This window comes from Somniosus microcephalus, chromosome 15 (assembly GCF_052327205.1).
Source record: "Somniosus microcephalus isolate GS21.2 chromosome 15, FLI_Smic_1.0, whole genome shotgun sequence".
NCBI lineage: Eukaryota > Metazoa > Chordata > Chondrichthyes > Squaliformes > Somniosidae > Somniosus > Somniosus microcephalus.
Window position 1 is genome coordinate 123,740,031 of NC_141001.1, and position 16,738 is coordinate 123,756,768.

At 47.9% G+C, this 16,738-nt stretch overlaps 1 protein-coding gene across 6 annotated transcripts in view; it reads left to right on the plus strand.

Annotated features, from left to right (window-relative positions):
- Positions 1-16,738, plus strand: part of lrrc56 (leucine rich repeat containing 56) — a 235,646-nt gene that overhangs the window by 189,896 nt on the left and 29,012 nt on the right. For all 6 annotated transcript variants that reach the window (XM_086008403.1, XM_086008398.1, XM_086008400.1 and 3 more), the window contains one exon: positions 6,844-6,983. In XM_086008403.1, the coding sequence (XP_085864529.1) occupies positions 6,844-6,983 (140 nt within the window). The remainder of the gene's footprint in view (positions 1-6,843; positions 6,984-16,738) is intronic.

Here is a 16,738-nt window from a genome sequence, read left to right on the forward strand (position 1 = left end):
TGTAAAGCGCTTTGGGATGTCCTGAGGTTGTGAAAGGCGCGGGAGAAATGCAAGTCTTTCTTTCTTCAGCAGTAACTTGTGTAGTTCGCAATGGTACATAGTGGAAAAACTCCACGGCATTTTGTAAGTGTATAGTGAGATTTTTATGCAGTTTCCCAGTGAAAGGAACCCTAGGTTTGTTGGCTTTGTATCAGCCTTGATCCTATGCTGCTGGAATTAGTACCTCAGAGATGGCATTTCACTTGCACACTTTCTTTCCTCTACCCTGTTCTAACAGCACTGGCTCTTGCTGCAGTCTGGTTCCCCGGTTCGGAACGTGCTCTGGTAAGTCACCCTGGGTGGTCATTCCTCATGTGTGACCCCAGAAGTTGGTGTGAAATTGAGGCACAAGAAAGAGGAAGAAAGGGAAAAGTGAGGACTGTTTTTTTAAAAAAAAACACGAGCTGGAAATCCAAAAAGTGCAGGTGCTACAAGAGCGGGTCAGAGGCTGGGTATTCTGCGGCGAGTGACTCACCTCCTGACTCCCCAAAGCCTTCCACCATCTACAAGGCACAAGTCAGGAGTGTGATGGAATACTCTCCACCTGCCTGGATGAGTACAGCTCCAACAACACTCGAGAAGCTCGACACCCCATCCACCACCTTAAACATTCACCCCCTCCACCACCGGCGCACCGTGGCTGCAGTGTGTACCATCGCCAAGGCTTCCTCGACAGCACCTCCCAAACCCACGACCTCTACCACCTAGAAGGACAAGGGCAGCAGGTGCATGGGAACACCACCACCTCCAGGTGCCCCTCCAAGTCACACACCATCCTAACTTGGAAATATATCGCCGATCCTTCATCGTCGCTGGGTCAAAATCCTGGAACTCCCTCCCTAACAACACTGTGGGAGTACCTTCACCACACGGACTGCAGCAGTTCAAGAAGGCGGCTCACCACCACCTTCTCAAGGGCAATTAGGGATGGGCAATAAATGTTGGCACAGCGACGCTCATATCTCATAAATGAATTTTTAAAAATCACACCAGCTCTAGAGAGAACAAGGAAATATAAACAGCAGAGAAAGGGGCAAAAAGAAGCAGAACCAGAATGATACCCGGACTTCAAGGGTTAAGTTACGAGGAGAGATTACACAAATTAGGGTTGTATTCCCTAAAATTTAGACGGTTAAGGGGTGATTTGATTGAAGTTTTCAGGATATTAAGGGGAACAGATAGGGTAGAGAGAGAGAAACTATTTCCGCTGGTTGGGGAGTCTCGGACGAGGGGGCAGAGTCTAAAAATTAGAGCCAGACCTTTCAGGAGTGAAATTAGGAAACACTTCTACACACAAAGGGTGGTAGAAGTTTGGAACTCTCTTCCGCAAACAGCAATTGATGCTAGATCAATTGTTAATTTTAAATCGGAGATTGCTAGCTTTTTGTTAACCAAAGGTATTAATGGATATGGGCCAACGGCGGGTAGATGGAGTTAGGTCGCAGATCAGCCATGGCCTCATTGAATGGCGGAACAGGCTCGAGGAGCTGAATGGCCTCCTCCTGTTCCGATGTTCCTAGAAGATTGAGAGGAAGGGGAAAGGAAAGAGTCAGCAGTGAAGATATAGTAGAAAGTCAGCAAGAGAGAAGGGAGGCTGAAGCAGCCCAAAATTGAGTGTGTGCAGCAAAATATACGGAATGTGCTCCAGTTCCCTCTGGCACTCGAACAAGTGCCCGCTGTTTATCGGCGTAGGGTAAAGTGGACCAGACAAGGGGGACACACACCAATTGCAACACCAAACACAGCAGACTGTGATCTAATCGTCTTATCTCCAACTCCCCACACACTCACAGTGGTATTTGTCGGGTACAGTAGTGTGGTGGTTATGTTACTGCACGGATAATCCAGAGAACGGGAGTTCAAATCCCACCACAGCAGGTTGAGAATTTGAATTTAGTTTTTTCTTAAATCTGGAAATAAAAAGCTGGTATCAGTGAAAGTGACCACGAAGCTGTCAGATTGTCGTAAAAACCCAACTGGTTCATTCATGTCCTTTAGGGAAGGAAACCTGCCGTCCGTACCCGGTCTGGGCCTATATGTGACTCCAGTCCCACACCAACGTGGTTGACTCTGAACTGCCCTCTTCAAGCCACAAGCCACTCAGTTGTATCAAACTATTCAGCGGTTCAAGGAGGCGGCCCACCACCACCTTCTCAGGGCAACTAGGGATGGGCAATAAATGCCGGCCTTGCCAGCAACGCCCACATCCCGAGAATAATGTTTTGTTTAAATCTGCAAATTTCCGTACAGTTTTGAGAATCTGTTTTCCAACTAGTGTGTAAACAGAATTGAAGTCACTGACATGCAGTCACGTAAACAAACCCTCTAGTGGAGGATCACTAGAAAGGGGAAGCAGTCTGAGAGTTAGCCCGGCATCTGCTGTATTGATTTCCCAGTTCCTGTAATCCAAACACAGTTTGGGCATGTTCCATCAGCCCTTGGCTGTGGAAGCAACTTACATTAGCACTGCTTTGCACTTGTTAGGGTGACTAGAGAGCCAGAACCAAATGTGGCCTGCCCCCCACTCCTTTCAGCTGGTCGCAGAGATTCGTGAAGAATGACCATCAGAAGACTAGGCTGTCATGCGCTAAGGTCCCAGCTGATTAATGCTCCCACGCCTCTCTTTAATCAGCTAGACTAGCACGCGCACACTGCATGTACTGTATTATTTATGCAAAAAGTCTGAGTACGGTCTGCTCTGGGCATGCAGAGGATTGTTTACGGTACAATTGCTGAGGCCATTCAATGATGTAACACGCCAAAATGCAGAGCTCATATTTTTTAATACTATCAAACTGTAATCGTGCACACTATGAGTATCTAGCACACTAACACACGCTCCTTCTGAAACACACCCAAGCACACAGGGCAAGCCCAATCAAATTTTTTTTTGATTCGTTCATGGGATGTGGGCGTCGCTGGCGAGGCCAGCATTTATTGCCCATCCCTAGTTGCCCTCGAGAAGGTGGTGGTGAGCCGCCTTCCTGAACTGCAGAGGGCAGTTAAGAGTCAACTGCATTGTTGTGGGTCTGGAGTCACATATAGGCCAGACTGGGTAAGGACGGCAGATTTCCTTCCCTAAAGGACATTAGTGAACCAGCTGGGTTTTTACGACAGTTTCAGGGTCACCACTAAATTCCCCAGCTGCTTGTGGTGAGATTTGAACTCATGTCTCTGTGATCATTAATCCAGGCCTCATGGATTATTAGTCCAGTAATATAACCACTATGCTACCGTACCCGTTAAATTCTGCGGCATGGAATGTAAATTCTGTGGCGAGCTGTCCAGGCTTTGCGGACGTACCGGTATCAATGTAATAAGTATTTTTAAAACAGTGTTGAAAAACAGCACTAAACTGGTAGCCTTTATTTAGAAACAAATTGGTTATTTTAAACTGTTTAAAAGTAGTTTCCTGGGCTCAGCTTCAAGTCACCTTTTTAGCTGTTTACAACAATATTTTCTACTGAACACCTAACTAGGTGAGGCAGAGCAGATCTACCTGGCATAGCAATACCTGCTGTACTGAGTCTCAGTGGGGGCATTTGACCCCAGTCTTCTAATACACACTGATCTGTCGTTTGTTAATCCTCATCTATTTAATACATTGCACAGTTCATCTGCTGGACTGGACTCAAAGCTTCTGCATAACCATATGATTAAGGAGCAGTGATCGATGGAGCCACATAATCCCTGTGCATTTCACACCTTGTACACCACAGCTGCAGGTGAGCAGCACAAGATGTGAAATGTGTGGGTTTAATGAGCTGCACATCAATGGAGATTGGGCACCATTCATCCTCTGAACAGCAAGGTTTAGGTCCAGCGCAGTTACAATGGGGAAAACTGGGGAAAGAAAACAAGGGAAATTATAGTCGTGGCAAAATTCCGCAGCAAAGGATTTGAGCACATAATCTGGGTACTGAAGGAGGCTGCACCATCGGAGGCTCCATCTGCCTCTTCAGGTTCTTCCAGCGTGCTGGCCAATATTTCTCCCCCAATCAACACCATCAAAAATATATTAACTTGTTATTCATGTCATTGCTGTTTGTTGGACCTTGCTGTGTGCAATTGGCTGCCGTGTTAGCCTACATAACAAGTAACTACTCTTCAAAAGTAATTCATTGGCTGTGAAGCGCTTTGGGAAATCCTGAGAACATGAAAAACGTTATATAATTGCAAGTTCTTTCTTTTCTTGAATCTCAAATACAATAAGTTGAGAGGGGATGTGAAGATGAAAATAAGATTGGCAAAGAGAGAATATGAGAGTAGAATGGCGGTTAACATAAAATGGGAACCCAAAAATCTTCTACCGGCATGTAAACAATAAGCGGGTAGTAAGAGGCGGGGTGGGGCCTATTAGAGACAAAGAAGGTGATATATGCTTAGAGGCGCAGGGCAAGGCTAGAATACTCAATGAGTACTTTGTATCGGTGTTTACTAAGGAGGTGGATGCTGACAAAATATCGGTAGAAGTGGAAAAGGTAGAAGCAATGGAAGGGGTGAAAATTGATCGACAGGATGTACTAGAAAGGCTGGGTATGCTTAGAGTGGACAAGTCGCCTGGTCCAGATGGCTTGCATCCCAGGCTGCTAAGGGAATTGGGGGAGGAGATAGCGGAAAGGCTTGCCATAATTTTCCAATCTTCCCTAGATGTGGGGGAAGTGCCTAAGGATTGGAAAATGGCAAATGTGACACCATTGTTCAAGAAAGGGTGTAAGGACAATGCTAGTAATTACAGGCTGGTCAGGGATGGGGGATCTTAGCTACAAGGACAGGTTGGAGAAGCTGGATTTGTTTTCATTAGAGCAAAGGAGGTTGAGGGGTGATTTGATAGAGGTGTACAAGATTGACGGGTTTGGATAGGCTAGACGGGGAAAGGCTGTTCCCATTAGTTGATGGTACAAGGACTAGGGGACACAGATTTAAGGTTTTGGGCAAGAGATACAGGGGGGACGTGAGAAAAACTTTTTTACGCAGCGAGTGGTGAAGACCTGGAACTCGCTGCCGACGGAAGTGGTGGAAGCGGACACACTCAATGTTTTCAAGGGGAGACTGGATAGGCACTTGAGGGAAATAAACCTGCAGGGCTACGGGGATAGAGCGGGGGAATGGGACTGACTGGATCGCTCTACAGAGAGCTGGCACAGACGCGATGGGCCGAATGGCCTCCTTCTGTGTCGTTATGACTCTATGGGCTGGATTTTAATATTGGAGGTGTGTAGGAGGCGGGACTACAACTTTCGTGGTTGTAGCCCTGCCTCCATCGAGTTGTGGCCAATCCACGCGATGGGGAGAAAGCAGGGACAGGGTACTGAATGTGTATGATCAGCCATGATCGCATTGAATGGCGGAGCAGGCTTGAGGGGCTGAATGGCCTACTCCTGCTCCTATCTTCTATGTTTCTATGTTAACTTGATTGACCTTGTTGAGCCCGCCCAGCAGGCTCAGCAGGCCAATTAAGGGCAACCCGGCAACAGGTGACATCACAGATTGACATTTCATCTGTCAAGAGCTTTTGACAGATGAAATATCAGCGTTTGACAGCTCTTTGAAGCTGTCAAACACTGACAATCTGTACACTAAGTTCATTCCTTCCTCTCAGGCTGATTTAGAGATCTCTCCGGAACAGAAAGCAGAATGCTGCAGATTTTCACAGCCGGCGGCCATTCTGCTTTCTGTGCCGGTGAGATGAGGGACTCCCGAGACCTGAAGGAAGGAAGGCTGTAAAGGTAAGTAAATGTAAGTAAAACTTCTTTAAACACTTTACACACACCAAACACACTTACCTCTTCACTCATGCGCCCATCACTCACCTGAACACCGGACATCTCGACCCCTCCAAGCCCTTCAGCCCGACGGTCCGCCTCACTAACTTGGCGTGGTTTGGAGCCGTCGGGAATCCCACACTTCAGGAATAAAAATAGGGATTAGGCTAAAAACTGCCTGTTAACTACCTGTTAACAGGCAGTTAATTGGCACTAATCCCCTTCCCGCCTCAGGGAGGCGGGTCCCAGTGCGGGGCGGGTACCCGCCACCTTTGAAACTGGCATGGAGGCGGCTTGGGGGCAGGATGGGTTCGTGCCCCCCCCGATTTCAAGATTTTAACCCCCCACACACCTCCAATCCCATCTCCACGGCCCAATGAAAATCCTGCCCTAAGAGTCTTCGGAAAGTGGAACATTCATAAATGGAAATGTACTTTATACTATATTTGAACTCATCTAATTTACCAAGTTATTCAACATGCCGCCGTTGGGGTTTGAAGGCCCGATACATTTGCCCAAAGATGAAGATTTCTCATGAGCTGTGTAGTCAGCCTGCTGGTTTTCCGTGTTTTTTTTCATTCTCAGGGTGTGGGCGTCGCTGGCAAGGCTGGCATTTATTTCCCGTCTCTAGTTGCCCTTGAGGAGGGGGTGGTGGGCAATGTTCCCTTTAAGCTGACTGGCCACGCAGCTGTCTGGAGCTCCGCGCAGCCGGCTCATCGGCTTTTAAATCCAGAAACCGTGCACGCGGCCCAAAAAAACTTCGAGGGAACATTGGTGGTGGGCCTTCTTCTTGAACCGCTGCAGTCCGTGTGCTGAAGGTGCTCCCACAGTGCTGTTAGGTTAGGAGCTCTAGGAGTTTGACCCAGCGACGATGAAGCAACGGCGATATATGTCCAAGTCGGGGTGGTGAGTGACCTGGAGGGGAACTTGAAGCTTTATACTCACCGTACAAAGCTAAAGATACAGACTGCAGATGGATATTGGACTGATGTGGTTGTTGCAGATGTTCCCATTAATAGTTGTTCATCTCTATTCACAGGTATCAAGTGGTGGAGCAGGGAACTGGTTCAGTCAGTATACTCACTCACCAGAGCACACCTACGATTCACTAGAAATCGACAGCAGAACCCGAGAAGATATTTTCTGTGAGCTGAGGGCCTGGAGGGAGGAGCACAACAGGTAGGTACTCGGCATTCTACAAACAAACTCAGTTTGGAATTCTCTAGAACAGAAAACAATCGCGAGAGGAAGAAAAAATGCTAGAAACTTTAAATCTGATGAGTTGTGCTGAAGCGTCTCCACTCGGAACGCTAACCTTAACTCACCTGCAGCGCTAACCTTAACTCACCTGCAGCGCTAACCTTAACTCACCTGCAGCGCTAACCTTAACTCACCTAAAACGCTAACCTTAACTCACCTGCAGCGCTAACCTTAACTCACCTGCAGCGCTAACCTTAACTCACCTAAAACGCTAACCTTAACTCACCTGCAGCGCTAACCTTAACTCACCTAAAACGCTAACCTTAACTCACCTGCAGCGCTAACCTTAACTCACCTGCAGCGCTAACCTTAACTCACCTAAAACGCTAACCTTAACTCACCTGCAGCGCTAACCTTAACTCACCTGCAGCGCTAACCTTAACTCACCTGCAGCGCTAACCTTAACTCACCTAAAACGCTAACCTTAACTCACCTGCAGCGCTAACCTTAACTCACCTGCAGCGCTAACCTTAACTCACCTAAAACGCTAACCTTAACTCACCTGCAGCGCTAACCTTAACCAACCTGAAACGCTAACCTTAACCCACTTGCAGCGCTAACCTTAACTAACCTAAAACGCTAACCTTAACTCTCCTGAAACGCTAACCTTAACTCACCTGCAGCGCTAACCTTAACTCACCTAAAACGCTAACCTTAACTCACCTGCAGTGCTAACCTTAACTCACCTGCAGCGCTAACCTTAACTCAACCTGAAACGCTAACCTTAACTCACCTGCAGCGCTAACCTTAACTAACCTGCAGCGCTAACCTTAACTCACCTGCAGCGCTAACCTTAACTCAACCTGAAACGCTAACCTTAACTCACCTGCAGCGCTAACCTCAACTCACCTGCAGCGCTAACCTCAACTCACCTGCAGCGCTAACCTTAACTCACCTGCAGCGCTAACCTCAACTCACCTGCAGCGCTAACCTTAACTCACCTGCAGCGCTAACCTTAACTCACCTGCAGCGCTAACCTTAACTCACCTGCAGCGCTAACCTTAACTCACCTAAAACGCTAACCTTAACTAACCTAAAATGCTAACCTTAACTCAACCTGCAGCGCTAACCTTAACTAACCTAAAACGCTAACCTTAACTAACCTAAAACGCTAACCTTAACTAACCTAAAACGCTAACCTTAACTCAACCTGCAGCGCTAACCTTAACTAACCTAAAACGCTAACCTTAACTCACCTGCAGCGCTAACCTTAACTCACCTGCAGTGTTTTCCAGCACTTGCTGTTTCTATTTCAGAAAGTTATTCATAGTGATGGAGTTTTTGGTAAAACCATTCCGTACTGGAACACAGAATCTATACCAGCTAGTGAGATTTCCAATTGCCATTTAATAGCTATGAGAGCAGTTTGTACCAAGGTGAACCTAGATGCTGATCCTTCAGGTTTAATCAGAGAATAATCTGAATGATGGCTCTACAACATGACGGAGCTTTCTTTGATAGAAAAGTTGTTTTGAAATCCACAAAAGAAAGGCACTCGCTAGGCTAGAGGATTAAAATCGAATTGGTTTACATATTTGGGGATCAGCTATGTGCAAATACGCATTGTGATAATAATAATAACTTCCGGGAAGTTATGTCATCACTTCCTGTGAACTGTGAACTATGAACTATGAACTGTGTACATACCTCACTTCCTGTCATATGTCACTTCCTGTTGGACTGGTATAAATACTGGACTGTTCAGTATTGTAAGAGGCTTCTACCAGAGGCATGGTAAAGACCTCTCTTGTATATAGTGTGTTTGTAAGTTGCTTAAAGCTTACCTTAAAGTTACTTGATGTGTAAGACTCCTTTTCTTACATCAATTTAAGCAACTTAGTATTTACACTCACAAATACTAGACCTTCGGACAAACTCGGAGTTAAGGATCCAGGGAACCACCCATCATGGAGAGAATCCTTAGACCTATTCGTCTGGACTTGGACCCGAATACACCAGCAGCTGGCAGGGTATGGAAGCATTGGTACCGTACTTTTGAGAATTTTCTGGATGAATGTGAAGCGGATGCTCCTACTAGATTGAGGATACTTATCAACTATATGACCCCAAAAGTGTTCGAATATGTTGATGAATGGGATAATTACGATGAGGTGATTCGGGCACTTAAGAAACTGTATGCCAAGACTCCAAATGAGGTCTATGCTAGACATCTACTGGCCACAGCCCAACAAGGGCCAGGGGAATCGATTAACGAATTCCTCCAAGAACTTCGCAGGCTCAGCATAGATTGTAACTTTCAGGCAGCCTCAGCTGAGCTGTACCACGAAGAAATGATTCGTGATGCTTTCATCTGCGGGATTGCCTCTCCATTTATACGCCAGCGTCTACTAGAAAGAAAAACACTTGAGCTACAAAAAGCTTTTGACCTAGCTTGTTCTCTGGATTTGGCAAAGAGAAATGCAGACCTCTATCAGCTGCCCAGATCTCGATCTGCTGCTGTAACTGCAACCAGACAATTCAAGCGGTCTCAGGTGAACCCTATCATGGGGGAATCTAATTCTGATAATTCTGATGAAGAAGAGGAGGATGACCCCACTTTAGCAGCCTCTTGGCAATCTAGGAGGGAATGCTTCTTTTGTGGAGATGCTTTTCACCCTAGGAAAACCTACCCTGCTCGCAATGCAATCTGCAGTTATTGCAAAAAAAAAGGACACTTTGCTAAAGTTTGCCTATCAAGGGCCTCTACGAGGGCCAATCCAGCTAAGGCCTACCGAACTGCCCCAATTAGGGCCTATCAGGATGCTCCAGCTAGGACCTATCAAGCTTCCTCTCGAGCTCTCTCCCGAAGAAGCACACCGAGAGTTTTAGCCACTCTCTGTGCAACAACACCAATTACAGCTGCTTGCCCACAGAACCTGTCTCATGCAGCTACAAAAGTTTCAATTAAAGGGCATACCTTAGATGCCTTAATTGACTCCGGAAGTACTGATAGTTTCATTAAGGAACAGATTGTTGCGAAATTGAAACTACATGTCTTCCCATCGGACCAGGCAATTGCGATGGCTCAGTCATCACTGAATACCAGAATCTCCGGCTTTTGTATTGTTGATATGACACTTAATGGTCGCATGTATCCCTCCACCCGACTTTCGGTACTCAAGGACTTATGTAGTGATCTCCTCTTAGGGCTGGATTTCCAGAAACAGCATAAGAAACTCACTATTGAGTTCGGCGGATCCAAACCTGATCTTACTATTTCTAATATACCGTCTAAATTACCATTTTGTGCATTATCAGCAGCTTCACTGGATGAACCCTCATTATTTGCCAGTATTCCGCCTCGATGCAAACCAATAATAACGAAATCGCGGCGCTTTAATCAGGAAGACCAATCTTTTATTGAGGCTGAAATCTCTCGACTTCTAGCAGAGGATATCATCGAACCATGTTCATCGCCCTGGCGGGCTCAAGTCGTCATTGTCAAGAACCCTCCAAAACCTCACAAACAGCGACTATGCATTGATTATTCACAAACCATCAATCAATATACCGACTTGGACGCCTACCCATTGCCACGCATTGATGATATGGTTAATAAACTGGCCGAATACAAAGTGTTCTCAACTTACGACTTAAAAAGTGCCTATCATCTGGTACCCTTGAAGGTCTCAGATAAGCAGTACACGGCCTTTGAGGCTAATGGACAGCTGTACCAATTTCGTCGCCTCCCATTCGGGGTTACTAATGGAGTGGCTGTCTTCCAACGGGCAATGGATGGCCTGGTTAAACAGGAAAACCTAAGGGATACTTTTCCCTATCTTGATAACATTACCATTGCAGGTCACGATCAACAGGAACACGACGCCAACCTCCAAAAATTTCGGGATGCCCTCCATCGCCGTAATTTAACCCTGAATGAATCCAAATCTGTTGAGTCGCAACCGACCATCAACATCCTTGGCTACTGCGTAGGCAATGGTATCATTAAGCCAGACCCAGAAAGACTTCGCCCGCTCCAAGAGCTCCCGTCACCTAAGAATCCGGCTTCTTTACGTCGGGCTCTCGGTCTGTTTGCATACTACGCTAAATGGATTCCTCATTTTTCGGACAAAATCCAACCCTTGCTGCATGCTAGATCATTTCCACTGGGAACAGCAGCTGTTGCAGCCTTTAACCTTCTCAAAATACAGTTGGAGAAAGCGGCTCTTCACTCCATCGATGAGAATCTCCCTTTCGTGGTTGAATGTGATGCCTCGGAGGTGGCGATCTCGGCTACTTTGAATCAGGAAGGTCGTCCTGTAGCATTTATGTCCAGGACCTTACAAGGTGCCGAGCTACATTATCCTCCGGTTGAGAAGGAAGCCACAGCCATCATAGAGGCAGTACGGAAGTGGAACCATTTTCTAGCTCGCCAGCACTTTACATTAATCACGGACCAACGATCAGTCGCCTTCATGCTCGATAATCGAAAACGAACCAAAATTAAGAATAATAAAATACAACTTTGGAGGATGCAACTGGCCTCTTTTGGTTATACCATTCTCTATCAGCCAGGCAAGGAGAATGTGGCCCCGGACACCCTCACACGGGCATTCTGCTCCACTATGTCGTCCTCGACTCTCATGGATGTCCACAATGGATTGTGTCATCCTGGCGTTACGCGCATGCTACATTTCGTACGATCACGGAATCTCCCTTTTTCCACTGGAGATGTAAAGAAAATATGCTCAGAATGCCGGCTTTGTGCGGAATTAAAACCTCAGTTCTTCCGCCCCTCAGATGGTATACTCATACATGCAACCCAACCGATGCAACGACTTAGCATCGATTTTAAGGGCCCGGTGCCCTCTTCAACTCGGAACACATATTTGCTCACCATGATCGACGAATATTCACGTTTTCCGTTTGCCTTCCCCTGCTCCAATATGCTGGCGTCTACAGCAATCTGCTGCCTTGAGCAGGTATTTTCTCTCTGTGGCATGCCGGCTTATATTCACTCAGATCGGGGTCCATCCTTTATGTCAAGGGAACTCAAGGACTACCTCTCAGAACGGGGAATTGCTACAAGCAAAACAACACCATACCATCCCATCGGAAATGGGCAGGTAGAGAGGTATAACGGTATCATCTAGAATTCCGTACGTCTTGCTTTAAGATCTCGGGGCCTACCAGACCAGCAATGGGAAACAGTGCTTCCGGATGCATTGCACTCTATACGGTCCCTGCTTTCTACAGCCACAAATACTACACCTCATGAGCGGTTCTTTGGATTCCAGCATCGCTCATCTCATGGGACATCACTCCCGTCATGGCTAACTACTCCTGGACCTGTATTACTCCGAAGATACGTTCGGACGTCTAAAAATGACCCTCTCGTAGACGAGGTCGAACTAACCGATGCCAACCCCACCTATGCAAACATACGATATTCCGACGGCCGAGAATCTACCGCATCATTACGGGATCTGGCTCCCTGCCCACCAGGACCTAGTGGGACATCGGGTGATGGCATTTCACCAGGAAACTCTTGGGACCTATCGGGTACCCCTCTCCAGGATCCTGATCGGACACCAACTAGCTTGGTGCCGGTAGAACCCCGTACTCAAAGTTGCGACCCTCCCAGTACCGCGCATGAAAGTACTGATCCGCCACAGACCAGCTCTGCACCTCCCTCTGAACAGAGGCAGTCCGACTTTGAACCTATTGGGGCTCATACACGGAGCCATGATCTCCCCGACCCTTCACAGGGTAATCCAGGCCACACAGACTCTGACCAATGGCCAACCGCATGTAAGCGGACCAGCGACCCTCTACGACGGGAACCCAAACGGGTGCGACTCTTCCTCGTTCGGCGGCTGCGGAACAAAAGGTAGACCACAGCCTCCTAATCCTGCAGGAGGGAAGAATGTGATAATAATAATAACTTCCGGGAAGTTATGTCATCACTTCCTGTGAACTGTGAACTATGAACTATGAACTGTGTACATACCTCACTTCCTGTCATATGTCACTTCCTGTTGGACTGGTATAAATACTGGACTGTTCAGTATTGTAAGAGGCTTCTACCAGAGGCATGGTAAAGACCTCTCTTATATATATAGTGTGTTTGTAAGTTGCTTAAAGCTTACCTTAAAGTTACTTGATGTTTAAGACTCCTTTTCTTACATCAAGCATAATGCAATACAGGCACGGCATAAACTTCAGCCATTGCTCAGCACTGCACTAAGTGTGTCTGCGTGTTTGGGGGTGGGTGTGTGGGATGTGTGTGTGGGATGTGTGTGTGTGTGTGGGATGTGTGTGTGTGGGGTGTGTGTGTGTGGGGTGTGTGTGTGGGGTGTGTGTGTGTGGGATGTGTGTGTGTGGGATGTGTGTGTGTGTGTGTGGGGTGTGTGTGTGGGATGTGTGTGTGTGGGATGTGTGTGTGTGTGTGTGGGGGGTGTGTGTGGGGGGTGTGTGTGGGATGTGTGTGTGTGTGTGGGGTGTGTGTGTGGGGTGTGTGTGTGTGTGGGGTGTGTGTGGGGTGTGTGTGTGGGGTGTGTGTGTGTGGGGGTGTGTGTGTGGGGTGTGTGTGGGGTGTGTGTGTGGGGTGTGTGTGTGGGATGTGTGTGTGTGTGGGGTGTGTGTGTGGGGTGTGTGGGGTGTGTGTGTGGGGTGTGTGTGTGGGGTGTGTGTGTGGGATGTGTGTGTGTGTGGGGTGTGTGTGGGGTGTGTGTGGGATGTGTGTGTGTGTGGGGTGTGTGTGGGGTGTGTGTGGGATGTGTGTGTGTGTGTGTGGGGTGTGTGTGGGATGTGTGTGGGGTGTGTGTGTGGGGTGTGTGTGGGATGTGTGTGTGTGTGGGGTGTGTGTGGGGTGTGTGTGGGATGTGTGTGTGTGTGGGGTGTGTGTGGGATGTGTGTGGGGTGTGTGTGGGATGTGTGTGTGGGGTGTGTGTGGGATGTGTGTGGGGTGTGTGTGTGGGGTGTGTGTGGGATGTGTGTGGGGTGTGTGTGTGGGGTGTGTGTGGGATGTGTGTGTGGGGTGTGTGTGGGATGTGTGTGGGGTGTGTGTGTGGGGTGTGTGTGGGATGTGTGTGTGTGTGGGGTGTGTGTGGGGTGTGTGTGGGATGTGTGTGTGTGTGGGGTGTGTGTGGGGTGTGTGTGGGGTGTGTGTGTGGGGTGTGTGTGTGGGGTGTGTGTGTGAGGTGTGTGTGTGGGGTGTGTGTGTGTGTGGGGTGTGTGTGTGAGGTGTGTGGGGTGTGTGTGTGAGGTGTGTGGGGTGTGTGTGTGGGGTGTGTGTGGGGTGTGTGTGTGGGGTGTGTGTGTGGGGTGTGTGTGTGGGGTGTGTGTGGGGTGTGTGTGTGTGTGGGGTGTGTGTGTGAGGTGTGTGGGGTGTGTGTGTGGGGTGTGTGTGGGGTGTGTGTGTGAGGTGTGTGGGGTGTGTGTGGGGGGTGTGTGTGTGGGGTGTGTGTGTGTGTGGGGTGTGTGTGGGGTGTGTGTGTGGGGTGTGTGTGTGTGTGGGGTGTGTGTGGGGTGTGTGTGTGGGGTGTGTGTGTGTGTGGGGTGTGTGTGGTGGGGTGTCTGTGTGGGGTGTGTGTGTGGGGTGTGTGTGTGTGTGGGGTGTGTGTGTGGGGTGTGTGTGTGGGGTGTGTGTGTGGGGTGTGTGTGTGTGGGGTGTGTGTGTGTGGGGTGTGTGTGTGGGGTGTGTGTGGGGTGTGTGTGTGGGGTGTGTGTGTGTGTGGGGTGTGTGTGTGGGGTGTCTGTGTGGGGTGTGTGTGTGGGGTGTGTGTGTGTGTGGGGTGTGTGTGTGGGGTGTGTGTGTGGGGTGTGTGTGTGGGGGTGTGTGTGTGGGGGGGTGTGTGTGTGGGGGGGGGGTGTGTGGGGGGGTGTGTGTGTGGGGTGTGTGTGGGTGTGTGGTGTGTGTGTGTGGGGTGTGTGTGTGGGGTGTGTGTGTGGGGTGTGTGTGTTAAATGTGCAGTTAAAATTGGAGACAAACAAACAAAATACTTCCCACAGGGGCGGGGGGTGACGCAGGGCTCGCCAATCTCACCGACACTCTTTAATATTTACATAAATGGATTGGCAAAACTACTTGAACAATCTACAGCACCCGGCCTCACCCTATATGAATCCAAGGTTAAATTCCTCCTCTATGCAGACGACCTGGTTCTGCTGTCACCTACTAAAGAGGGGCTACAGCAAAACCTGGACCTGCTGGAGTCGTACTGCCAGACTTGGACCCTGACAATAAATCCCCAAAAAACCAAAGTCCTTGTGTTCCAGCAAAGATCCAAACATCAGGGACCCAAAATAAATTTCACAGTAGGAACAACCAAAATTGAACAAACCACTAACTACACATACTTGGGCTTAAAAATCAGTTCTACGGGAAACTTCAAACTGGCTGTGAATGAACTGAAAGAGAAAGCAAGAAGGGCTTTCTATGCCATCAAAAAATCAATCCAAATAGAAATCCCAATTAGCATTTGGCTCAAAATTTTCAAATCAGTAATTGAACCAATTGCACTCTATGGCAGTGAGGTATGGGGACCGCTAACTCAACAAGAATTTGCAAAATGGGACAAACACCCAATTGAGATCCTACATGCAGAATTCTGTAAAAGTATCCTCCGGACTCAAAGGAAAACAGTAAACAATGCATGCAGGGCGGAACTAGGCCAATACCCATTAATAATCACTATCCAAAAAAGAGCCACCAAATTTTGGAATCACCTACAAATGAGCAATCCCCAATGCTATCACTACGACGCCCTGAAATGCCAAGAGCTGACCATAAAGAAGAATACCCTCAGTCAACTAGTCCTGGGACTCAGTGAAGTAACTACTAACAATACTAACAATAACCAGCCCCAGGACAGTGACAGGGTAACACAAAGAATTCGACCCAACACAATCGTCGCTAAGCAAAAGGAAAAATATCTGACATATTGGGCAGAAACAACAAAAACCCAAAGCAAACTCAATTGCTACTTGGCCCTAAACAGACAATACAACATAGCTGATTACCTGACCATGGTAAAGGATAACAAACTGAGAAGAACCTTGACAAGGTACAGACTTAGCGAACATAGCCTAGCGATCGAAAAAGGCAGACCAGGCTGCCAAGAGAGGACAGGATATGCTCTCACTGCAGTCAGGGAGTGGTGGAGACAGAGATGCACTTCCTCACAGCTTGTGGAAAATATCAGGGCATCAGGGAGAATTTCTACCAGAAATTCTCACAAATATGCCCTGATTTCAGAAATCTGAATGACAACCAAAAACTCCCATTCCTACTGGGAGAGGAGAGAAGCTGTATAACACTGGCGGCACACTATGTTACAGCTTGCCATGAACAGAGGGACAACCAGTAAACTAAGAAAAGAATATATATAAACAATGCGAATGTATATTTATACACTCAGGGATATACCTGTTTATACAATGTATGAATAGAACTGCGTTTATGTGCTAAACCATAAATGTATTTTGATGCTTTGGCAACATAAGATGTAACTTATCATGCCAATAAAGCGATTTGAATTGTGAATTGTGTGTGGGGTGTGTGTGTGGGGTGTGTGTGTGGGGTGTGTGTGTGGGGTGTGTGTGTGGGGGGTGTGTGTGGGGGGTGTGTGTGGGGGGTGTGTGTGTGGGGTGTGTGTGTGGGGTGTGTGGGGGGGGTGTGTGGGTGGGGGGGGTGGGTGGGGGGTGTGTGTGTGGGGTGTGTGTGTGGGGGG